Consider the following 26,609-nt stretch of genomic DNA (forward strand, 5'->3'; position numbering starts at 1 on the left):
AGCAGTATCTAGTTTTGGAGACACTGTATGTTATGGTACATCAACAGCACAGAACAGGAAGAAAAACAACCACCACCCAAGGCCTCAACAAACACTGGAGCTGGCTGCCTGATGGGAGTAATTTGGTACTGGGGGAAGGGAGTAGAGACTTTTTATCAAACTGGGAATAAACAGATTATGAGCAATATGCCCCTGTATTCTATTTAAGAACATCATGCAGGCTAATTACCTGCATCTCGTACACTAGAATGGGCAGCAAAGATTTTATCATGAATGCAAAGAAACTGCTGAAGATCGTTCTAAGAGTTGCATAGTATGGGTGCCAAGGAATAGCTGAATTACACAATCCATTCATTTATTTAGGACAATCTCAAAATGACAGTGTTGGTTTCTCTCCTACATGCCTGATGGGGAGTACTTTGCTGTCTACAGGCTGGCACTCATGGAACACAGACTGGTAAGAGTATGGCTGGGAAAATGGGAGCATGGGGGTAAGGTGAAGCTTGTGGTTTTATATTGCTTTGTGCTCTTGGTTCTGCACATGGTCAAAAAGGGAGAAGCCTGCAGGCAAAGATCAGCCAAGCTGGGAAGTATCAGCCTCAAAAGAGAAAGCAGAATAACTCACTGGGCTACCGAGTGACCCTGGGCCATCTGATGAGCATTTCTCCAAGCAGTAACACAGGTTTAAACAGTTTCCTCTTGCCTCCCCCAGCCTTGTTTCTTCCCACCATTGTATCGCCCTTCTGAGGTGTGTGGGCACAACTGTTGGTGGAATCTTGCAGTAAACTAGTCAGGAAACTGATTTGGGCTAAAAATAACTTTTTCTTTGCTGGGTTTTTAATCCAGATCAGTTCCTTGATCTGCTTTGCTAAAGAGCCAGCCCTGCAGATGAAGGAACTGCTTCTGAAAGCCTGGCTTGTAATGCACCCGTGCTGGACCACTACTTCTGGGGAGTGGGAACATTCCGTGACCTCAAACCCCAAACATGCCTGGTATAGGCAGCTGCAGTGGCTTCCTCCAGACCCTCTCCATCTCCCTGGCAGTGTATCTCTGGGGCAGAAAAGAGCTCAGCCACGGTTTTTCAGGGCATGGGCTCTTTGCTGAGATGGAAGATGGCTTTTGGAAAGATGGCAGAACCTGCTGTTCTCACACTTTGGAAGAAATTATCTCTCCCCCCCGGCTTAGGGCCCAGCCTTCCCTGTTGCTCTTAGAGCTGCAGCTGCTTTGGCTGGCACGTAGCATGTGCTTTGGAAGTGGCAGATCAGCTAATGCCTGCTGACTAGCCAGCCTCAGTTTTAATCTTACTGACATGGAGGATTGCCTTGAACCCTCCTCCTGTTCCAAGGTCAATCCTCCACTGGACAAGGGAGCAATTCTGTAAATCTGTGTTATTAAAGGAGATAATGATCTTGATCCAATAATCCTGATTTTTTAGAGAAAAACAGTCCTTCAGACCAAAAGTACTGATCTTAGCCCAGACACTAACTTGAGATAGGCCAGTGTGATATATAAATATTTTTAAAATAGGAGACAAAGTAAAAGAAAAGTTGTTCAGACTGTTTTTGCCAAGAAACATGTGGGGTTTCAAAACTGCTCTCCTTGTGCTGCAGAGACCAGCTCTTTACCTGCCTGCTATCCCCAGCAATCAACCTCCCGCCCTGAGGAGACCCCATTTCTCCTGGGAAGCTGCATCACTCATCACTCCAGGAAAAGGAGCTGAAGATTTCCAAGTCAGGAGAAGCAGGGAGGGAGCTGAGTTGCTGTGGGAATGTCCCAGAGCAAGTGCCAGCCAGTGTCCACATGGTACAGTACTCCCAGGGCAAAAGGGTCCAGGGCAGCAGCAGGGGCCACAATGGGCTCAAGCATCAGATTTTTTTCCTGCCAGAATCAGGAAGATTTTTTTGATAAAAGAGAGCAAACTGAGAGCCTGCTATCCTCTGCCATTTCCTTCTGTTCCTGGAAAAGTATGATGGCATTGCAACTCTGAAACTTAGCAGGCACCAGTGGCAGGTCAGACTCTTTAGGAAAGGGTTCACAGCAGCGTAACAAGCTGGAAGAAGATGGAAACTTGGCTTGGGAATATAATTTTGCCGCCCCCTCATCAGCACCCACGACTCATCCGTTTTCTGGCCTGCTCTTCTGGTGCATCCGGATACTGGAGAGCAGTATCCTAGATACTATTTGGAAACACTTGGACTTCCCAACATTTTTGTATGGGGATTGATTTATGGCTCTCCAGAGGGCAGAGGGCAAAGCTGATTAAGCCTCTCTGGCTCCAAGGATGGGACATGTGGTGGGGTGCCGTACTTCAGCTCTTGTGCAATAGCAGCAATCTGTTCCACGCGGTCCTGGTGTGCAGCCAGGTCGCTCTCAAAGGCCTCATGTTTCTTCAGCAGGGCCTTTATCTCCGAGAGGGTAGCAGTTTCGTAATCCTTCTGCTGCAGCATTGCTTCCTTACCTGGGGAGGGAGCCAAAGGACAGGAGAATGAAGGACAGGAGAATGAAGGGAAGGACCCAGTGCCCCCAAAGCCAGCTCCCCGTCGTCGAGGCCCCCACTCCAAGCACCATGCCGAAGGCCTGCCCTCACGTGTGCTGGCCTAGAGGTGTACAATCCTCACTTTCAAACCGCAGAACATGAGTTTGCCATTAACAACAGAGAAGGGCACATCGTGCAGCTCAGCCAGTGCCGTCAGAGTTCATACTGGACTTGTCTCAGTATATGCAGACTGGGCTATGCTGGTCCTGTAAACACCAACTGTAGCATTTACTGTACGGTAACTTTTCCTCTGCTCTGTAGCAATTTTCTATCCAAAGTTCTCACTTTGCAACAGTTAGGGAATGTCAGTGTGGCTACATGATGTAGCAGAACAGAGATCAATCTGATTTTCATGCATTATTTTCTAATGAAGTAAGAAATGAACCTATTATTCTTGAGATGAAAATCTCATGGAAGGACCTATGCATGATCCATCTCTTCCTCCCTCCATAAGAGACAGCACCATGTCAGGCAGTAGGAAGCACGCAGGTTGGCATTACCATCTGTCCAGGCCTCATGAATGGATGCCTTCTGCCGGAACTTCTCTGCCAGGTGATCTAGCCTCTCTAGCCTTCGGATCTCATTCAACAACCACTCCTCATAGCCCTTCTCAGCCTGCTCTAGGCCACCCCAGGCATTGTTTATATCCTAAAGACAAAAGCACATGAAGAAAAGACAGGTTAGAAGATGGGGGGGAAGATGTATGTCAGCATTAGTTTCCATGAGCTACATGGTTTCAGTTGGTTGGAGGGAGTGGATGAGGGCTTTTAATCTCACAGGGTTGTGCAGACAGGTCAGGAAGATGAAGTGTCAGACTTAAGATAAGCAGGACTAGCAGTATTAGGATATACTTGTCTGCACAAGAGTCCCTCTCAAAACACTTCCTTCACATGAAACTTCAACAAAACCCAACCATTCTTCAATTAGAAAAAATGTGAGCCTCCCACACATCTCCACATAAAGACATGCAACTTGTGAAGAGCCTCAGAGTCTGGTTTAGATACAAGGAAGCAACGATCACTAGACCCTCTCTTATTACAGCCTCACTGAACTATATTCTGTTGGGTTTCTACCAAAGAATAGCTCACACTGAAGGCAAGGCATGCCCTGCCCACCCATGGGCAGGAAAAGGAGTCCTGGTTTTGGGGTACCGTTACTCCCACTCACCGAGACCATTTTCCCTTCTGAAGGCATGAAGGCTGGCCTGTTGCTGAGCCGCAGCTTGGTCTGCAAGGTATTGAAGTTGATCTCAAGTTGGCACTTCTCTTGGACCTTGGGGGGCTTGTGCAGGCGGCGGTAGTCCCGGAAGTCCTCCAGTTTCTGCTGCATGGCTTGCATGGTGTTCTCCGGGGCCCGGTTCTCCAGCCAGGGGATGGTGCGACGAATCCACTCCAGCAGCTGGAAAGAGCAATGACAAGCCTTGAACTAAAACTGTGTTAAAACTGCAGCTGTTGTTCTGATCTCATTAGGGACCATTTACTTTTACGTTTGCTGTCAGAAAGATTCTGCCACCAGGAGGGCTTGTAAAGAAAAGTTACGTGTTTTTGAAAGGTGGTTTTGGTGTTGTGTTTTTTTGTTTTGTTTTTTGTTTGTTTGTTTGTTTGTTTGTTTTTTGTTTTTTATGAGCAGCCCATTCCCTACCACACTAAGTAGTACTGCTTGTTGCAGCATTGCCAATCTAACATGTTTAAAGCATAGGTTTCGCACAATCAGGACCAAACTATGTCCTCAGATTACATTAGAGCTTTACAGTCTTGCTGGACTGTTGCATAACTAAAGGATGTTGTAAGTCATATTATCTCCAGAAGGGTCTGACAGAAGAAATCAAGTTCTTGACTCCAGTTATACTTTTCCCACTCTAGCTTCCCTGGAGTCAGTGTTGCTCTTTGAATAGCCCTCTCCTTCTCAAACCTATTTGGCAAGCCAGCAAAATGGTACTGCAATGGGCAGTCTATGTGTAAGTGGAGCAGTGTCCTATGCTTTTCAGGCCAGGCTAAAACCAGGCTCATCGGCTATATTTGCCCTTCTGTTGTTCATCTTCTCCTCCCTACTTATCTTCCACAAACACACTTCAGTCCACATTTGGCTACTTCTGTAGTTTACACAGATGTCGGTCTGTCAGCCTTCAGCTTTCTCAATTAACCAAAGCAGCCTCCAGCTTGTATCCTACACAGATTCTTTCCAACTATCAGCAAATGCATGCTTCTTTCCTCAATTATCTCTAACCCATTCTCTCAGATCCAATTCCTGACTTCTGCAGTACATCAGCATACAATGTGTATGAAAGATGTTATGAAGTTGCATGGTTCCGAGGATTGCAAGTTAAACCAGTTTGATTTTTCCTTTAACTTTAATATTCTGTGGCCGCTCCTAATAAATTGAGAATCTCAGAGCTCCTCTATGGAAGCTTTCTGTTTTAAAGCAGATTGCTCTTGCCTTTAATATAAGCTCGATCTTTAATTTTCTCAAGCTACAAGGGAAAAAAAAAAGAATTTTCCAGGAAAACACAGGCCAATATCATTCCCCAAGTTAGTTATCATTAAATGCAATTCCTTTCCACATACCACCACCCAGAAACCAACAGCACCATGGACACCTACATCACTGGCCAGTTTTTCATAGTCTTCCATGAGCTGTTCATTTTCTTGGTTGACTGCCAGCACCTTGCAGATACGGTTTGCTGCTGTCTCTGCCTGACAAAGAGAAGAAAAACAGAAGACGGGAAAAGTGAAAAAAATATATAAACCAAAGCTTGCAGCTTAGCTTCCTCCTACATACCTGTGGGAAAAGTTTCCTACCCTTGGCTTTAGCAACCTGTCTGCACTTAGAAAGATCTGTCCTGACCTCTTTGCTTTCCAGCTGACCTTCTATAACAATTTATTTTCCCTTTCTCAGGTGAATACATTCCTTCAGAGATTCTCAGCTCTAATGATCCCACCCTACATGTTGTGAGATCACCACATTTCTATACCTTTTCTCATGCTGCTATTTTGAGAGGGCCCTGTTGTTTGCTTCCTACCAGAGGGATCCTGGATGCCTCTTTACAAAGACAGGGGGGTTCTGCCACCACCTCCACTCCCATCACCAGCATTCAGAGCTGCAACACCAGTAACTAAGTCCTGTCAAGCTGATGAGGCTCTCTACATGGTTTCACCCCAGGAAAGAACTACCTAAACAGAGTTAATCCATAGACTGGACCTTGGAAAATTCCTAATTTTGTTTGGAAGATAAAGCAGTGGATACTCCTCTTAACCTTAAATTCTGCCCAGTAGAGCTGTCTTCCAGCTTTCTCTGTATTTCTGCACTCATTACAGGGACACCTCCTACACCATCTTGCCACATGACACCTACCATGTATTCAGGGTCTCATGATCCAGCTGAGAAGGGGTTTTTTTCCCTTTATGGGTAATCTTTCTGCTTACTCTCCCAAAACAAGTCTCACCAAAAAAAGAGCCTGTTGTTACTATTTAGTGTTGGGTTGGCTTGTTATTTTTTTCATTGTGGGACCAAACCCTTGTTCTCTGCAGTGAGCTGACCATGCTAAAACATGAATTTCGAACAAAGTAAGGATCAGAAAAATCCCAGCTATGAACTCAAGAGCAGTCAGTCTGCCCTGGAGTATCATGCATGTGTTTGGCACAGGGAACATACAGTAGGCTGATCCTTGCCCAGCATCTATCCATGGCTATCAGCTCCCTTTACTGTTATTGTGGTAGTTGCCAAGCTACAAAGCCTTGGAGGATGTGCTCCTGTGATGGGTGTCAGGGGATTGCTCAGCACCCTCTTACCACAGTACAGCTGTGGCCCTGATGCCTGGCAAGGTGCTAGAGCTACCCACAGGACCTCTATGGAGTAGTTAGTCCTCCTTAGAGAGCCTAGGTAGGGATGAAGAAGAGAGGGTACATGCCAACACTACAACAGACCAATTGCGAATGTTGCGTCCTGCCTTAAAACTATGTGTGAGACTGATGCCAAAAGAAGTTTTGCTGAGCTTATAGTCGGCAAGCTTCGACCTTTTTCTATTTTTAAAAGGCCTTTTATTATCTGTTTATTCAATCTGCAAGGCCATGTGAGAAAAATCCTCTTAATTTTTGCAGCTGATGCAAGGCAGCAAGAATAGCAGTAAAGTCATAGGCTATACAGTGATGTATGGATTGCTAAGGTCCCAAGGGATCTGGCAATCTTATTAATTTATAAGAGGCTGTAAAAACGTATATTCAGTCATCTGTCCCTTGACTAAAGCACACCAGCTAGCAGGTACACAGATATTAACTAATTTAAAACACATCAGAGGGACTCATACAGAAGAAAGAGCAATTTCACTTGGAAAAAAAAAAAACTGCAAAAAGGGCAAATGATGGTTACATCTAAGAAAGCTTGTACTTTGATCTGTTTTTAACTAAAGTTTGTACTTTAATGGAGTGCTTTTTGATATCCAGAGAAAACCTTATAGACATGGGATCAAATAATACGTCAAAAAGACATTGCCAGAGCCCTACCATGATGTTCCTAGTGACTGCAGGGAACTGGTAGTGCCAAATGTTTATCTCGGTCATCCCAGGAGAGGAGCTCCCTGCACACTCTTAACTTTCTTCTAATAACCTAGGAGCCCACTGCAGCAGCATCTAGCTGTGCAGGAGGGACACCATTTTGCAGAGGCATATTTACATGTATCTGACAATAGATTTCTTCCAGCTGCCCAAGATTTTCAATATGTGTGTGTATACATGCGTGTTGAACATCTGTCCAAACACAAAAGTCCTCTGAATGTCAGCTATTACAACATTATTTGTATTATCCTAATGGCTGAAGTGTAGAGCTTTCTCTTCCCTACTAGCACTTGCTTCCCAATGGTTCTTGCCTGCTCCAGACTGCTCTATGCAACAGTGGGCTGCTGCTGCAGCAGCAGGAAAAGGTCTGTGGCCTCTATCACCATTAATGTCATGAGCAATGTGTTACACTGACTTGCTCTGAACAACGTAGGACAAAAGAATCCCAATGCTTTCAGGTAACCTCCACCAATACCTCCCACACTGCTGCTAATAAGCTGATCTGTGGTGATGGCAACATCAGAGAAACACTTTCAGGCTCCAGACAAGCCAAGATACCCACAAGGCAGGGAGCAACCTGAGAAGATACACCATTCTGGGGTCTGGAAGCTGCATACCTGTATTCTCAGAGAACCTTTGTGAGCTGATCAGCTTCAGTGCAGCACTGTGCTGACAAACTATACTACTTGCACTCAGAGACTGTGAGGAGGGCAAGCCCAGGGCATTCTACTTGATACCACACTGCTGTGTGATATGCACATGCTCTTTGGTAGACTCAAAACAGAAATGTGAATTAGCCAAAGTAGCAGTGATTTCTCTGCCTTTTGTCTTTTCAGTTCATCTCAACCCTGACTTGGACTGCTTAGGATGGAAGTGGAGTTCACTGTCTCTCTAGCTCATGGATCCAGGTGTCTCTGCTGAGGAGGATCATAAAAAGGAAGGCATTCCCACAGTATGCTACATAGGGAAGATGCCTGTCTGTTGCTGTCTTCTGGCCTCAGAGGAGACTCCAGAGTACTGTATGCCAAACACACAATCGCTTAATAAAATGGTAAAACATTAGTCAGGAACTTTCAACCCCAGAAATCAAGTTTACAAAATATTAAGCCAACCAGTAGTTGCATGCATTTAGTGTGAAAGTCAGAAGCAGTTAGAAAACAAGCAAACCAAAGCAAGTATATCTACATATGTATAAAAAAAATGGCATAAAGAAAAAGCAGCCATCTACACACACATCAGGCTGGGTCCCTGTACCTTCAAAGGTTCAGTATAAGAGAGTGAAAGAAGCAGAAAGCGGCTCATGGGACTTCCCCTTCAGGACTGGTGGCAGTAATGAAAAATCTGAATGAAAAATGGAGCGATATCACAGTAAGTCACCTAACTGTGCATGAGGTGGCAACACATTACAATCTGGGCTGGGGATTGTGCTCAGTAACCACTTTGCCTTTGCCTGGGGGTTTGAATCTGTGTAACTCAGCAGCTGGCTAATGAACGGCTAGGGCAGCTCCAAGAAGGAGCTCTGCCCCTCCTGTGAGGGCACAGTTGAGTTGCTGGCCCATCAGGACTGCTAAAAAATTAATAAATTATTAAATCTTTAGTCTTCCCTGTAAGCCAGTTAGACTACATGGGATTGAAGCTTTAATAACTAAGAAGCTCCATCTCTAGTTCTTGCCCCAACTACTTGGTTCAGGTCCCTGAGGCAGTAAAGGCTGTTTTCAGTTATCCCAGGAGACCCAGCATCCACCTAAATTGCTGATGAGAGCATGGGACCTGCTGAGCAGGCTTCCAAATCGTGGAACGGGTGTAGAGAGAAGAGGAAGGGATTGGCAAGGGGCATAGCTGCTCCTGCAGCAGCAGGACACAACCCTCCTCATATTGTGGTTTGCTGTTTCCTCAATCTGGAGTTCAAGTTAAGGAGAGAGCATGGAGCAGTCCCTCAGGGGCACCTGGCTAACAGTGGGCCTTATCACCAGCCTGGCATGAGTTCTGAGACTACAGTCTTCCAGGGCAAGTACTGACTGGCCAGAGCTTGCAGCCTGATCTTAAGGGATTCAAACTATTCACAAAGCAGGATCCTAGCAGGGAAGTCATGACTACAAAAATTATGCCAAATGGGCAAGCCTACTGCACTGCTGTGGGACATATTCTGCATTCCTTGGAAATAAGACAGCATCGTGTAATTTATATGAAGCAAGGCAGAGAACAAAAAGCCTGAACTAAAGAGCTGCTCCCTGGAAACTACTGCTGGTGTTTGCCCCCTGAAAGCCAGCATCAGTGTGGTATCTGCACCAACGCTGCGACCATCAGCACTGCTTTGTACGAAAGAGATGGACTCTTCCTGGAATCAAGTGAGCCCTCAAGCTGGGCAACACATGGACCGTGTCTCAAACAGCAAAGACCTAGTGAGAGAAAGAAGTTGTGGCAGGGGAAAACAGGGAGATTTTACATCTGCTTGTAACATGAAGAATACAGTCCTGAACTTGGATTTTATTGTTTCAAAGCCTACAATTTGAAACTAGCAGTGATCTTGTGGAAAGGCTGCAGCTGAGCCAGGCTATGGCATAGGTAGAAAGGATGGACTTCTTTATTCTATTCAAAGGATTACAGGGAATTTGCTGTTTTGGAGGAAGCTTGCCTGAAGGCAAACTGTGACTTTGCCAGACAAAGAGACTTTGGAGTAAAAGAGGAAGCAGAGGAAGAAGGACTGAAGTTATGGAAATGTGAAAAGCAGAGGAAAGAGAAATAAAACATATAGGTGGTTTGGGAAACAGAGAATGACCAGGGAGAAACACGGAATGAAGTGTGTGAGTTTGGGAAAGCTCAAGGCCTGGTAGGAATGGACTTTATGGCTGGAGCACAAAAGTGCTATGTAACCAGCTCACAGATGGCTCAGCCTAAGAAAAGACCACTGACCTAGTGGGGACTGAACATGGAAGGCAGAATGACAGGTCAAGAAGGACAGGCTGTGATTTCCTGAAGTAGGCTAATTTGATTGTGGCATTTCTGGAGGCGCACTGCCTAGCCAGGATGATGCTCACTAGTCACTGAAAGAGTAGTGACTCTGTCAGAGCAGACATTCATTCATCTTTCGATGCTAGCTTTACCAAATGCTTTCTCCACTGCTGGGGTGTGAAACTGGAGGGAAGGGGCAGCTCAGGTCCATCTGAAAGGACATTTACATCACTTCTCCAGCAAGACTACAGATGGCACATCCAAGCATGCATCGCTGGATGCACTGGGCTTCCCTGGGGCGGATGGGGGGTCTGGTGCGTTCCTCAGTGGAGAGGAGCGGTGGGCAGGTCAGGGAGAGAGGAGGGGGTTGTTAAGGGTAAAGTCTCACCTTCTGCGCCCCTGAGAAGGCGTGGTAGTAACATGAGACATAGGTCATTATGGCCTTCTCATCCGGCCTTAGCGTGCCTATAATATCTGTGCAGAGAAGGAAAAGAGGTTGAAAGGATAAAGTAAGAAGCAGCACATAGAATAAAACAAAACAGTCATGGGTGGCGTGAGAGAGGGGGAGAAAACTTCCCATCATGCATTGCAGGACAGGCCAAACAGATTTCCATGCGGAGAGCTGGGAATTCAGATCAGAAGGTGGCTAGCAGCGTTGGCTTGTGGCTCAAAGGGGCACCTCTCCCTCCCACCCCCCCAATACAGGGGGATCTGGGCTCTGCACCTTTATGGCTGTGGCCTGGGGGCCTGTTCCAAGGATGCAATTAGGCTGTTTGGAGGTTTGAACACCCATGCTCAAGGCCTTTCTGTACACCTAGGACCTAGAGATCAGAGCCTTCCTACGTAGTGCACTTCCTACACACTATCTGCTCTGCTGCAACATGCACTGCCTGTTCCTACGGTACTGAAGTACAGGCAGCTGCCTGGTTTTGGCAAGAGATGTTTACAAGGTTTCATCCACAAAATGTTTTCTTTAAGTAACTCCATTACCAACAGGAAAATGGCTAAGCCAGACACAGCAAGGACCTGATTTCCAGCATGGTGGGTGAGAAAAGAGGAAAAACAGGCATCTCAGTCATGATAAGCAATGCTCTGTTTGCAAAATCACCATGGATGTACTTGTTAGACATGCTTTGTAAGCCCCAGGTGAACTGGGACTGAATTTGTGGCACAACTTGAGAAAGTAGCAGGTTCAGACCTTGAAGCAAAGGTGCAGGAACCTGCAGCATATATAAGGTAAAAGATAAAGTTTTGGGTATTCACTGAACCCTTCATAAAACCACTAAGTCAGCTATGTTTCTCCATCTTTGAAAAAGGAAAAAAAAAGTAAATAGGTACCAGCATTCTTTCCAGGGGGGGCAGGCTGTAGTGTCCTGCTGAGCAGAGCATCTATGTGGTGGTCTCCACCTTTGTGAAATCTAGCACTCTATCTCAGATTTCCCAGACACTGGGGGTGCATTTCCTTGGACATCAGGGCAGCAGTTCAGAAGGCAAATGGATGAGGCAGAGCTCCCCACTCCCTTGGATTTGTGTGCGTGCCAAGGTGTTGGAATACAGAAGTGCCACAGGAAGTACCACTGACTAGCGGGAAATGGGACTCCTGTCTCCCTTGCCCCACATATTATGTCTGGAGCACCACTTTGAACCAATAGCCAACTCTACCAAGAACATAATAATAAAGATGCCCGTAGCTAGAGAGGAGAGAGAGAAAGAAAAAAAGGTTTGGACATTAGCAACGGCACCAGGTGTGCTCTGTGGAGGGAGCTTGGGATCCTGCGATACCTTCTGGGCTCCTGAGAAGGCGTGGTAGAAGCTAGAAACATAGGTCATGATGGCTTTCTCGTCAGGACGGGCAGTTCCAACAATGTCTGTCAAAAAAAACCTCACGTTAAGAGCATAATCAACTGACGGGAGGAGAGCAAAGGAAAGGGAGCACCACAACTGTCCAGGAGGCCTGCTGGGGTATATGCTTGTCATAGCAACTCCACAGGGCTTCCCAGCATTCCCCAGAAGATGTTCTCTCTCAGCAGCCAGGATCACCCTCCTGGTTTCCCTCCCTCACGATAAAATTGCTTCCAGGGTCTGGCCAGGCTAATGCAACCATTTGTCCGCATGTCTCACGTCACAGCACTTCCCTGTCCTGAGAACATTACTGTAAATGGTGGGTTGTATCAATCCAAACTTGGCAGCAGGTTGACATGGCTTTCATAGATGTATTATAATGCAATTCCTCCATGCAGTTCTTCAGGAAAGATCCTTTCTCCCTTCCTTTCCATGCCTCCATCATCCATTTCAACACAACGATGGCTTCAATTTCAAAAAGGCCCCTTCATTAGTTTCAGGAGAAACTCAACACCTCCAGATCAGAATTAATGGTGTGGAGGAACGCACATTAGCTCTACTCCATGAGGGAGGAGAGTGGTCAGAAAAGAACAATAGGAGCTCCTGCGAGGGGCCCTCTTCATCACTGCTAGCTTTGCTGAGATGTGAAGCTAGATCCACTTATTTTGGTGGTGACTGTATTTCCTACAGAATGGCAGGAAGCACTTGAATCTACTCCAGAAACCTCATGGGTTTTTTGTGGCCTCAGCATGATGAATGCAGGGAAAGCAAGACTCATCCCTGGGAATGGGAAATACTACCCAATATGAACATCCTAGTTGTCCAAATACAGATTCACTGGGTTCAGCTGCCCTATCCCTACTTTTCCTCCCTGTTCCTGTCAATCCCTTATTTAACAAGTCTTTAACTGCTTCTCCTGTCCAAACCAAGCCTGAAGTACAGCCTCTACCATTGAAACCAGCTGGCTTCAGGCAAACAGCCAACAACCAGTGAACTATTTCAGGCTGTTATTTGTACTCCAGAGCTACAGTTTTCAAAGTCTATTGCCAAGCTGACAAGGCTCTGAAAAGTAATTCTGCTGTCCCTGTGGCCTCAGGGAAGCAGTCACAGTCAGTAACAAAAGCACCTCTGAACAACATGGATCTCTGCCTTGGTCTCCAGGATCAGAACAGTGAGGGATCTTCATGCCCAACATTACTGAACAGTCAAGAAGAAGTAGTTTATAATACAAATATTGTCCTCTCAAAAAGGAAGCTCACCAGCAATGTCAGAAAGAGACCAGAATATAAATATTGGGGCAAAAGGATTGCAGTCCTACACCATACATAAACTCAGTGGACAAGGCCAGCTGTTACTCATCTCTGCCTAGAGTGTCAATGCCAGGTTAAGTTCTCCACACCAGAACTCAGAAGACTGAGGGGCACAGGAGGAAGAGTGAAGCATGTGTGGGAATAATGTGACTCATTATTCCACTGTAACTTTTTCCCTATACATTTAGTATGAGGTGATGGCAGGAGCATTCAGAGGTTACTGAATTCTTGTACAATACAAGTCCACCTAGAAGAAGTGGGAAATTTCTTGAGAAAAAAAACAAGTTAAAAGCCACTGCATTCTACTTTACCTTCTGCATCCAGCATCTTGGGAATATCCAGGTATTTCTCAGCCACATCAAAAGCTGTGTTTAGATTAGTGAGAGGATCATCCTGGAAAAGAAACAGAGCCAGAGCATCAGCATCAACTTGTAAGAAGGTACACAGCATTTCTCTCAAAACACAGCTATTGTGCTTGGCTTGGCTCAGGTAACTGTGCTGTCCAGACAAAATTGTGTGTGAATCCTCATGTAGCAGGATGAAATAATTAGCTTCCTTTTGAAAGCAGAGCCTGGAGACTCATGATATGATAATTAAGTTATAATCCATGCACCTGCAACACGAAGAAATAATACATTTTGTCTTCAGCCTAGTTTAAAGTAAAATTAGCTTCACATCATACTGATAGTAAATGGTCATATCTCACATTTATATCTCATGCTTATATTAGGTTTGCAACTTCCATTTTAAAGAACTGCAGAGCAGTGTATCTGTTACAACATCTAAGCAATACTAAAATAGTAACAACATCTGCAAAGGGTACTGTCCTTAGCTAGCATACAGTTTGTTGAACACCAGTTGAGTGGGAGGAAGAGAAATGTTTTAACAACTCTCTATGAAATAAATATATATATAAAAGTACATATTTTGTCTGAGTATTGCTTTTCCTTCTAAGCGCTGCACAGGACTTGTCATTTCATTAGTACATTTCCATTACTCCCTATATAAACCTTCTGCTGCAGCAGGATGCACTTCAGATACAGACATCAATACACAGTAATCAAATCCTAAACAAAGTTAAATGTGACTTATCACATCATGAGTCATATCACAAAGGTAACTAGATTTTAAAGAGCCACACAAGAGACTATGAAATGCAGATGTCACTGGAAATGAAAGACCTCTGCAAATTGTTTCCAGCATTCAAATATACTGATCAGCAACAAGACATCTACCAGTACATGTAGGAGACCCCCATAAAAGCCTGATTCCTATATTCCTGTATATCCATGATAGTTATTCTGAATGATCAAGCCACTTCATGATGACAAATGCCATTTGCACTGTCAGTTTCTACTGTTGAGACAGGTGGCTTCTGCTGGAAGAAAGGTTGTGCATAAACTGCTAGTGTTTAGTAATCTTCTTTACTAAGTGTCTTTTGGGAGAGAGGAAGGATGGAGTAGTACTCTCCATATTGTCATTTGTGCCACTCGCACTGAGACCCACCTTAAAAATTTGGAAATAAGGACTATAATTATTTCACCTTCTTTCTAGAGTGGCATCCATATTCTGTTTCTTTTCTATTTGAGATCATGTGCTTGCTTATTTCATTAACTTGGAAGATTAAGCTGTGCCTAAACTCTAATCAACAAGCAGTTTCCTTTGAACCCACACAGCATGAAAGATGAAGCTAAGCATGCTTGGGCAGACAGGGTATGGGCAGGCAGAAAAGTTCCTTTATGGCACTGGCTATTATGTAGCCCTCAGATTACAGCCTTCACGAAACTAGGAAACTGAGCTATTCTGAAAAGCCATTTCCTGCAGCATTTACCTACGAATTAATGCGTGTATTAGGTTGGCATTCCATATCAGCATCATATCCCTTTGGGTGAATGTCTCCAAGTAGACTGCAATGTTTCACCTACCAAAATAAATTGCACACAGGGGCGACCGAACAAACAAACACGACCAGTGATCTGTATTTAGTCCACTCAGACAAGTTAATATTTGGCAAGGAAATGTTGCACAGGCATGCTGTGATGAAACTAGCAGCTGTCACACATGGTAACAGGCCCTCATTTCAGTGTCAAAGAGTACTTTATCCCTATATAATACACTTTCAATGGTGACTACATCAGATATGTATGTTTATATCCATCTCCTCAGAGATTAGCAGCAGTGCAGGCAGTGGATTTTCACTATGCTTCAGCCACAAGGAACCACCCCATGCCATGGAATTAGAGGTTGGTACCATTTCAGCTTCAGCCTACTTGTCTCCTGTACCTGCTGTGGAGAAACCTCCATGAACCGAAAGTGTAAGTAAAAGTCTTACTTGAGGAGATGAGACTAGCTGGCATATAACATACCTTGTTCACTATGTGTAGGCAGGGCCCTTGCTCCACTTAGGAAGGAAGAGTAACAGCTTTTCTTTCACTCAAGTGCAGGAGCATCCAGAAATGCCAAGAGGCAGCTCCCTAGCCAGCTTTCCCCTAGCTGATGTGCCACTTTATACTTTTGTAGAATGTCACCACTGTGTACCAAATTTCAGCCTCTGCTGACCATGACCACTGGGGCATTGCTAATGCCCTGACAGAGTGTTTAGTATTAACAACACAGACCCTTCCTTAACACAGACCCATCTGAATGAGCTGACTGAAGATCTGTCAGCCTCTCCTGGAGGAAAGGGAGGAACAAACTCACTGCAGATAGCTTTCCTATCAGTTTGCAAGTAACAACACCAGGAGCACTGTTGCCAAAGGTTAAAAAGAAATTTTAAGCTGGAAGTTGGGAGAGGTTTCCTGATGGGAAAACTTACTGGACTTGGGCACTCCCAAAGGAAGGGGTGGAAGTCTTAACATGCAGGAAACTGGAGACTCACCTAGATGAAGCTGGCAGACTTCTCCTTCTTAAGTAAGAAAGATGTGTGATCACATAGTCTCTTGGGAATGAAACTAAAGATAGTGCTACTGAAAGCAAGCTACCCAAATCCAAGACTAGCTCCGAGATGAGCAGAGAGCTAAACACCTGCTTAAGACTCTGTTGCCTGTGGGACAAGCTTCACCCATCATGGACAGCAGAGGTGCTCATCACAAAGATGCAAGAAATAATGTTTCCCTGGGGGCTTGTACAAGACTACAACAGGGTCTCAAGCCCTATGAAATTCCTCCAAATTTAACCATTTTCAGCTCCACCCCATCGTACACCAGCTAATCATTATTTGAAATTACATGTTTCAGTTGACTCCCATGAAAAGGGATAAAGTAGTAAAGACTGGCCTTTCAGCTCCAAGCCTCACAGTGCAGCACCACAGCTGCAGGCACACTTGAGGGAGCTAAAGGCAGCAGAGCAAACAAAGCCAAGTCACCTGCCCCTCACTCCTTCCCCAGCTGAAACACACACCCCAGAAGAGCACTGACCCAGATGAGGTTCTGCAGAGGTGCCCCAGTTCTCCCTCTGCTTGTGTGAACATAGAAATGGCAGACATGAACAGGAGCAGTAACTTGCCAGGCTCTAGCTGGGCCAACTGTGAGAAAAGTTAGTTTTACCATGGAGGAATTCTGTTGTTTTAACAGTGTCAGACAGCAAACCTGCCCTAAACAGATGCCCACCTGGCATGTTCTCTGCTTTTGCTGACTAAAGACTACTGCAGCTCCTTGTCTTTTACCACAACCCTAACTCACATGGGGAGTTGTCTTCTCTCCTCCTCCAGCTACTTTGAAGTCCTTGCAGCACACAAGGTTGCTATGGCAATTATTGCAGTGTGACATAAAAAAACCCAACCATCTATTAACTAGCAATCAGGAAAGAAGATGGAGGGGGAGGAAAAATCAAGAGAGAGCAAGGACTTACTATATCTGCCAGAGTTGAAGTCACTAGAAAAAAAATCCAATTGGTACAACCTATGTTTTCAGATATATCTGTAATAAATGCATCCAACAGGGCAGTACACAAACCACATTTCTATATGGATTGCAGTATATGAGGGGGTGTTTGAGCCATTGGTCAACCATGGTACATAATTAAAAAGATCACAGATGTGGCTCACAGTTGAGCTACAGTTTGGGTAAAAGGAGAAAGTGAAACCCCATCTTCTGCATATCCCTCACATGCAGACCATGAGCTGAATCTCAAGATCTTATCTACAGTGAGCTGAACAATAGCAGACAGAGAAGCACTGAATAGAAACCATCTAAGCATCTAAGTAGCTTCGGTGTCAGGGAATCACTGACACCAAGCTAGTTGGACTTCCACCTTTTATTTTGGGGCCTGAGCTATACAAGCAGCTTCAGCTAGGCAGAGCATGTAGGCAGAAAAGAATTGTGCTTGCCCCGCTAAGGTAGCTAGACTAGGAAAACCAGCTAGGAACATAAAACTCAATACAAAACTGTACTGACAAAAGATGTTGCTAACTTTTGGGAAGACAACACGCAGCTACACTGTCTACATTTTGCTAGTATACGTTGCCAATTCAGGGTCTGTAGCACAGACACAGCCTCTGTGAAGCAGCAGGAAACATGGAAACTGCAGAAGAATGCCCAAACACAGACCTCTTGGCAGCTTGGACTTATGTTCACCTCTCTATCTTACACATTTGATATTTGTGTATGTTCACAGAAACACACACAACATCACTAAAGGCACATACAACTAAGATGCCATTAATCACTTCCTAGAGTTGGAAGAGACCTGGAGGTGGACATTTACTCTACTATTCACTGTGATGGCTGCTTCTCAGCAGCCTTTCTCATGTCCTTCTCTGCAAGATAAGTCCCCTGCAAAGCCAGGGATGATTCAAAATGTTGGGGATGGTTGGTTTGTTTGCTTGTTTTTGAAGGAAGGGGTAGAAGGGAAGTAGGCTTCAAGGAGACAGGCAAGAATCTGTTGAGTTGAGCCAAAGGAACAAGAAAGAAGCGACAAAGGAGGAAACAAGTGACAGAAATAGTCCAGGCAAATAGTGGGTTTAAGAATGTGCCACATTTACACATTCTACAAATGAGTTTCAAAGATCTAGCATAAAAAAGGCAACTTCCCTTCAGCATACATGAACTGCCAGAGTTGAAGGCTAGGCTCTGAGCAAAGTTCTTCCCAGCTATTTGATCAAGATTTCAGCTATGGTAGAGTTCTCAAACATGCATTCCATCTCAATGCCTTTAGAGTAATCAAGGCATAACAACAATAAAAATGATACAGAAAGAATCAGAAGACTGCAAGAGGGCAGAGGGAACCTGATGAACGATGGAATCACATGCAAGTGAAGAACAAAAGATTCTGGTTCCCTTTAACCTTACTCCAGGGAGGACAAATCCATTCCCATCTACATTGATTTTGACTGGGTAGGACAATCGCCCTCTTCTTCACCTCAAAAGGCCTGCAGGGAATATGACCAAATAACTAACTTCTCCCTCTAGTTTAGCTTGGGTTTGGCTTGGGGCTTTGTTGATAACAGAGCACTGTAGCATTTACCTAGTACAGACACACATTGCTTAGCTACCTTTATTTTCCCAAGATCAGGCACTGAAAACACAGCTCTAATAATTCCCTTTTTTAAAAAATAAAAAATAAAATAAAATTGCTGCTGTTTATGTAAACAGGTACAGTTTCTCCCCACTGTTTATTCATCATGTGCTGCCTTCAGACACTAAAACTGATGAGATAATATAACTGACTGCTCTGCAAGACAGTAAAGATCTAAAAGGTTACTGAAAAGCAGATCAGGCATTGTACAATTCATTGCCTCAAGGATGCAGCTAATCTGATTAACTCATTTACATATTGTCTATCTGCACAGTGATCCAAGAGCCCAGGCCTATTAGTGATGGGCTTCTATGTTTATTTCCCTAGCTAACACTGATCACGTACACGCTTTGTAACTCCCAGCCTGTGAAATCAGATGGTCAAACTTTTTGTGCATATTAGCTGCAGTAACATCATATGAATTTTACTCTTGGTGGCATTTCACTCCACCTGCGCAGAGATATAGTGAAACTGAATCTCAGCAGACTGCAGGAATGTCAGTAGGATGAGAACCCAGTTTGGCCTTCCATTGCCCTGCTGGCTCAAGACACTGCTGGCAGCACAAACCACTGAGAGCTTATTCTCATCATCCATTTAGCAATCTTGTCTCCAAGACACACAGGAAGCAAACTTGGAGCAGTTAGATATCATGTTACCAGTGGCAACTTTTAAAGTAAAACAGTGTTACAACAAATGTTTTGCTGGCACCTGAATACCTATGTGCTAGAAGCCCAGTACTGCAGATAGATAAGTGCTAAACCAGAAGCATGTGACAGGAGTCCAGTGAGGGCACACAGACCCCTCAAGGCGCTTTTGCACTTGAACACTAGATAACCAGTTTCTATCCAATTCTCCACAGAAACGTTAAGTCTGATTTGACTCACTAGTCTGTGACATTAGCACAGAACTAGTCTCATATTTGGTGTTACTGAATTTGCCAGCTTTTGCTCATCAGATGGGATTGGGGCATGTGTGTCTCATATAAGGCAGTCTGAAAGCAGGGAAAGTCAAGCAGGAAGCTCATTAAGTTCACGCTTCACTAAGAAGCCTGAATGTACTGATTCATCCCTCCTGCCTTCCCCCCAATCCTGCAACTGCCAGCTTGTGCTGAAGTTCTCCAATTATGTTTATCAAGCTAATTCTTCTCCCTCTTTATTTCCATGGAGCCAAGCATCTGTTCTGACAAACAAATGGAGTTGTACCTTTCGTAGCTTCCCGTAGTCGATGAGTTCTGGACGGTGTCTATGAATTAAAGCGCAGAAACCAAGGCCATCCTTCCAACTACAAGAGAGACAGAAGAGAGCACAATGAACAGTGCTCAGCCAGGGAGAGACAGTGACGGGCGCAAGCATGAGGGAGGGCAGCAAGACAGCTGGACGACTAATTCTGGTTTAGTTTCTAGCTAAGAGTGCCTCTGTAAGTGCTGGGAAGGAGGCATGCCTTGTATCTGCTGAGACTGCAATGAAGATTCTTTTCAACCCCTACAAAAATCCGGTGATTAGGACTTGCCTTTTGCATTGCCAGCTCCTTTTTGCCAGTCCTCTGTGCTGAACTCTCTGTGCGTGTCCTGCAGAGCATGCAAGGACAGGTGTAGAGCTCAGGGTTGAAAAAAGGCGTAGATACAAGCCCTAAAGGAGTAAAAGTGCATTCCTTAGGGAAAAGGCAGATGCCTACAGCTAGCTCCACTATAGTACTGACTAGCGTGGATGGCACTTAAACACTAAAAAAAAAAGTGCTTAACATTTATATGGTTCATACAGTTCTCCAAGATACGCTAGAAAAAGCACTGTTATGCAGAATCTTCACTGGAACATCTGCCAGTTTAGAAATATTAAGAGCAGAGCAAGAAAGTCTCTCATCCCTTTCCAACTCTGACATATTACAAAGTTTCTGGTGCAGCCCTTATTTCATGGCTCCTAAAGTGTTCCAAAGTCTTCACAGAACAAAAGCTGTCTTGCTTAGCCTGTGGCACATACTGCTTTTCTCAGAGGACTTAATACTCTGAAGAACTTTACAAAAGCAGGAATCATAACCAGAATGAAAAACTGGGATGTAGGTACTTGGATACTCTTATAACCTCTGCCTTTAATTTCCTAGGTGTCTCTCTGGACTACACTGCTACTGTGTAACGTGCATCTGCATTGCCTTGGGAGGTATGTCAGGAACCATTGTTGAATATTCCAAGACACATATGCAAATAACAAGATTGTAAAGATAAGTTCTTGCCTGTAACTCACCTGATATGGAAGTTCTGAATGTTTACATTTTTGTAGGGGGCTGTCTTCCTCTGACACCATAACAAAAGTCCTTCTTTTGCAGATGTCTCTAGAGAAAGAAAGAAAACACACCAATTAACTAATTTTCTAGAAAGCAGGAGTCTCTGGAGTACATTATAAAAACACGACCAACTTCTCTTTAGTAGAGACCACACTAAATTGTGTTTTATTTAATTGCACTTGACAGAAAATTCCTTGTTCAGAAGACTCCACTGGGATAATTCTGTTACCATTATTTTCTTAATGAGGTTCTGTAATAAGAAGATAGCTTTTTGGCATTAGTGAGTTTTGTAGGACTTGTAAGAGATAGGACCATTTTCAGTGCTACTCCCTGAATCAGCCTGCAAGAAACGCAGTAAATTCCAACACTAAAGTTGGCTTTCAGGCTTAACCATCCTTTTGAGCTGCTCTTAAAATCTCTTACAAGAAAAGGATGTGAAAAACTCTTCTCAGTATAACTGCATCTGGCCAGAAATATCAGTAAGATGACAGGGCACCCTGGGAAGGGTAGCTCCCTAGGATCTTCCAGTGACTCACCCAAGAGCACATGCTGGGCCTTTTAAGTGCCAAAGCCATTTAGTTATGTCAGTTGTTTATTGTTGAACAGCAATTGGAAAGAACTAAGATTTACCTTCAACTGAGATATCTTGAATGGCAAAACGAAGAATGATGGTCCAGATCATTCCAAGGGTCATTTTAACATTGCCATCCACGATTTCTGTGAAAAAAAAAGGCAGAAAGAGAAGAAATACAAGGCATCAAGTTGCAAGTGGAAATCCTAGTAAAGCAGGAGTACTGGGAAGCATTCCCTTTTGCAGATGAGAGAATGGAATTCCAGCTGAAAGCTCTTCTTCCCCACCTCCCCAGATGCCCTGCTGGCAAAGCACAGTCTTGCCCTGTAGTACCCAGTAATCAGACTGGTTGTTCTGCAGTGCAAAAACCAGACATGGATGATCCAAAAGACCAGGAATAAGGACCAGTTTAGATCAATGTAATTCCTCACAGGGGCCTAAAACCACCTTGTTCAGGTTTAATTCTGATCACTTAGAAATCATATAAGCCAAACTGGGCAAAAGAAAAGCCTTCCTCTCTTACTCTGATGTCTACTCCAAATCATCTATATAACTGCTCCAGTGTAATTCTACCAGAAGAACCAGTGAGACTTCCCAGTGCAGATGAGCTCTGACAGCTGGTTTTGTCATATGAACAAGATACCACTAAGAAAACCAAGAAACATCAACATTTTAATTTCAAACAAGCCTAAATACACCAGCCTGCCAGCATAGGACTTTTTTCAGTCATATAATTGCCAAAAGACACAACAGAGCACTCAAAGTACATGCATCCTGCTTGAAAAGGAAGCCAAGACTCATGCTGACCAGACTGAGCAGACCATAACATAAACTAAGACGTTAAGCAGATTGTGCTTTATTGCTCATTGGACTCAGCAATATAAATCAGCAAGGGTCAACAACTTGGAGGCTTTATAAAGTGACTGCTTGTGTGTGAGGTATGATCTGTTTAACATGGAGGATCAAGGTTCTGGGGGAGGTGCTGGGGGGATGCTGGCCCAGAAAGGGGCTTCCACCATGTATAGATTAGTGCCAAACAGTGAGTAGATGGGTCTCAAGTGCTGATCCTCAGCATCTACAAAAATTCTACACAGACTATATATACATGTTACAAAATTTACAGCCTTCACTTTTTTTTGGATAGTGAAACTAGCCAAGCTGCCTTCTCCTACTCATTTTCTGGGAGGTTTCTGCATGGCAGAAGGATCTTTCACAAACAACTGACAAGTTACAAGAGTATTTCCAGTAAGAAAATGGTTAGAATTAACCTACTGTATGGAGGTAGAATAATTCAAGTTCTAACAAGGCTGCCAGAAACCATTTTTGTACTACTGTAGACATTTCTGTGCCAATGCTTCCATAAAGCTGCCTAGCAGGAACACATTATGATCTGGGACAAGTAGAAATTTGCAGTATAGGCAACTGCCACCTGTCTGGATCTTGTCACAGAAGTAACAATATTTGAAATTTTCCTTTTAAGCCGTTAAAAAAAGTTTTTCCTCTTATGAAAATTTTTCAAAATGTGAACCTCAGTGCATTCAAGACCAACAGACAAGTAGCATGCTCTCCAAACACACTGCTTCAGAAACAGTGTCCATCTGGTCCAAATTCCTGAAAGCCTGTGATTTATTGTAACATGTAGTGCAACTTCCAGCATAAATTAGAAGGATAATCTCTGCTGTGCTTGGACATACATCTGCATTAGGGATTTAGAGATTTGTAAGATAGAAAACAAGACACAGCAACTTGTCCCGCTGCAGTAAACCTCTGCATCCACTCCTTTCTGCACTTAAGCGTACACACAGACAACCTTGGTGGGGCATCAGTCTGCCCAGAATTAAATAGCCAACAACTTTTCAGTGCAGTACAAAAAAACTACAGTTACTGTTGCTGGCATGAAAAAACTATGTTTGCCTGTTTTCTCACAAATTATTTTTTTACAGGTATTTCGGGGGTTGTTTGCTAGGCTGATGTAAGACATGTTATGTGACAGCAAGTATATCCAGTTTTGCACTTTTTGCGTTCTTCACCCCTCAAATAAAGCACTGCAATCAACTTCAAGGAAAAACCTTACTATGGTTACAAATACCTGAGATACTACAGCTAAAATACAAAAGAAAGCATTTGTGTTTTCAGTTTATTTTGTTCATGAAATAAATCTTTGTGGAGATTTTCAGAAAGTAAAAAACCCCACTTGTAAAAACCACAGGAGTTGACAGAAGAACCCTAGGATATATTTAAGATCTGAACCTAAACTGAGCTCTTATTTTAATGGACTAGATTAAAATCTGAATGGCAATACTTTAATGTTGAAAATGCTTTATGAACACTAATAAATCAATCAGTGAGCTGCAACAGGTAATTAATATTACTGTTCCATGGATTTTAATTGGCAATAAAGATCAAGATACTTACATAAAACCATATGGCGTTAAGTTGTTAATGTGGCATTAGAATTCAGCACTATGCTCTGGTCACGTTCTCAAATTCCAGTTTTATAAAGCTAGCTGATGGAGTTAAGGTGGAAGGCATCTCTTCTCCCCCATCCCTCTTCATTGCATTACTCATTTATAAAAAAGGAAGATGTGTGCTCCTTGCTCCTATGTCTGATTCTTCCTTAGCAGTACACAAAAGCAAAGCTGCTCTGGAAGAAACACATGGTATTTCCACCGCTTCATCTCTACATATCATTTTACTTTTTCTTGACGCAGAGAAAACCCACCACCTACCAAGCAGATACTGATGTCAGTGAGATTAGTGAGTGATCCATCCCAGGATGCAGATTTAACCAACCACACCATTCCCAGTCCTTTACTACTCTTTTTTTTTTCTTCTTCTTCTTCTTTTAAATAGAATTGACAAAACTTATTATTTGCTAGAAGCAGGCAAGCATTTTTCATTTCTGGAGCTAAAAAACTTCTCCTGGCAACCTGGTTACAAAGTCAGCCAGTCTGATCAGAAAGTCCATATGCTCTTTGGCCCCCACTCACTCATTTTTCCACCCTTGCATTCCCCAATGCCAACCTTCTTTTCCTTTAGGATCCTTTCAGCGCCCTTCAGCTACTGCCAGTCTCTTTCTAATACAGTGGAATACGGCCAAGAAACTAAAGTGAAAAACATGGTTGCAAAACAAGTTTGCATGAAGCTGTCTGCTTCCTGGTGATGAAGAGAAAGAAACTCCACAGGAATTGTTAAAAAACTGAACATAACACTACAAAGCTAGAACAATCTAATGCTTAATTAAAGATACCATGTTTATTCCCTGCTGATATAAGTAAGTCTCAATAATAAGAGAGCAGTTCACTATTAAAAGGCTAATAATCAGACAGTATCTTGTGTCTGACTGTGCTTTCCCAGTGCTCTTCCTAGGCAGGATCTCTGCAAGTGTTGTCTGCACTTCCTCCACCACCAGCAGCTGTTGTCTGAACAGCAGCAGCAAGTATATATTATTAATGTGATTTACATTCAGCTTGGGGGTGGATCAGTTGCTGGCTAAAGCTGCTGCAGCATCTGCATCCACTGGAAGGAAATTTTTTGCACCAGTGAATATGCTTCCACATAGCTCCCATTATTGTACCAAATACCGTGAACAAAAAAAATGCAAAAGCTACAGTACTCTCATCCATTTGCTTGACAGTCAATTAAGGGCCTGACAAACATTCAGTCCTTAGGAGCACAACTGGCTGGCTAGCTACATAGGTGTGGCTTTTAAAATGCCACCATATTTTTTAAATGAACAAACTCATTTCAAAAAATGCAAAATGATCAAGCTTACTTTTCTACCCTGGCCTGGGTAGTCAGAAGCAGAATCAATGCTACAGAAAGTGTTACCCCACCTAACTACTACTGAGAGCACAGCCTCTCATCACCCCACGGAGAGAAGGAATTGCAGGGGATGAACTAGTAGGATAGCATTATGATCTGGAAATTGGAGACATACAGCAACAATGATGCCATAAAATAATGGCTGATCTGCATTTGATTTATCCTAAGAAATGACAAATAAAGCAGGACAAGCATCTGCACCCCTGTCTTCAGCAAGCATGTTGCTAATGATGGTACAGTCAGATTTAGGACAGATGGATGGCACTGTTGACTGGGGTGTACATCTCAGCTCCCTAATTATGAGCAGACAGGAAATCGGGACAAATATAATGCTACGTTTCACTCACTGACATGGACAGGCCTTATTTTCCCCCTCTTTCCACAGTCAAATGTATGCTTGCTCTGTCTGGTGCTTCAGTACATGTTTTGCTCAGATGAGACTTTTGCAGCTGTTGAAATCTCAAAGCTTTATTTCTCCTTTCACTTGTGCAGATGAGAATAGGGACCAGTTCATCCAATCTTTTTGCTGAACTGAGCCACATCTAAGAAAGCACCAACTTTCTATGCAGATTAGAGGTGCAAATAAAACAGTCTCAGGGTCACATACTTGACCTATTCAATCTGTTAAATCCTAGGAGCATTTGACACCAGTATGGAATCCATTACAGCAAAAGAAGGCTTCTGAGGTGTCAGATGACAGTGAGATTTAAAAGGAGATGAAAAAACATTTGGAAGCTGCACCAGCCTAGAGCCTTCCTTGATCCAGATTTACACAGATCTGCAGTATGCCACAACTGCTTTGATCCTACAGACTCTGGCTAAAGATGTTTAGAATCATCTTGAATTGTTAACAGTCAAAGATTATTGTAAAATGCAACACTTAACGCACATTGCTTATTTCACTCTCCATTTAATGTGGACATAGAATATGTCCTGCACTTATGCTGTGAATAGGATGTCCTCTTCAACTCTGGTTCTCATTCAGTGGGACATGGCTGCAGAGCTTGGCTTGTAAACAGCAAAGAGGGATCTTTATTTGATGAAATGTGAGATAAATGCCATGAAAACATTTTTGCTGGCTTTAACTCTGATTAAATACAAGGCTTCACAAAGCTTAAGACGACCTGAGAGTCTCCTTGGGATTTTTTCTGGAGTTTATTTCTTAACCACAAAAAAATAAAGCAAGCCAGGACATTGATGGCCAACGACATTTGTCTAACGTATACAGAGAA

At 43.6% G+C, this 26,609-nt stretch overlaps 1 protein-coding gene across 3 annotated transcripts in view; it reads right to left on the bottom strand.

Moving 5' to 3' along the window:
* ACTN1 (actinin alpha 1) overlaps positions 1 to 26,609 on the bottom strand; it is a 47,657-nt gene that overhangs the window by 13,005 nt on the left and 8,043 nt on the right. For 2 of the 3 annotated variants that reach the window (XM_026849125.1, XM_026849128.1), the window contains exons 3-11: positions 21,612 to 21,698; positions 20,942 to 21,029; positions 19,907 to 19,985; positions 13,502 to 13,583; positions 11,821 to 11,906; positions 5,137 to 5,229; positions 3,704 to 3,934; positions 3,037 to 3,184; positions 2,308 to 2,458 (exon numbers count right to left, since the gene is read on the bottom strand). In XM_026849125.1, the coding sequence (XP_026704926.1) occupies positions 2,308 to 2,458; positions 3,037 to 3,184; positions 3,704 to 3,934; positions 5,137 to 5,229; positions 11,821 to 11,906; positions 13,502 to 13,583; positions 19,907 to 19,985; positions 20,942 to 21,029; positions 21,612 to 21,698 (1,045 nt within the window). Of the gene's footprint in view, positions 1 to 2,307; positions 2,459 to 3,036; positions 3,185 to 3,703; positions 3,935 to 5,136; positions 5,230 to 10,426; positions 10,513 to 11,820; positions 11,907 to 13,501; positions 13,584 to 19,906; positions 19,986 to 20,941; positions 21,030 to 21,611; positions 21,699 to 26,609 lie in introns of all 3 variants that reach the window. The other variant, XM_026849127.1, reaches the window with a different exon arrangement.

The sequence above is a fragment of the Athene cunicularia genome (genome assembly GCF_003259725.1).
Source record: "Athene cunicularia isolate RWA chromosome 5 unlocalized genomic scaffold, athCun1 chr5_part1, whole genome shotgun sequence".
NCBI lineage: Eukaryota > Metazoa > Chordata > Aves > Strigiformes > Strigidae > Athene > Athene cunicularia.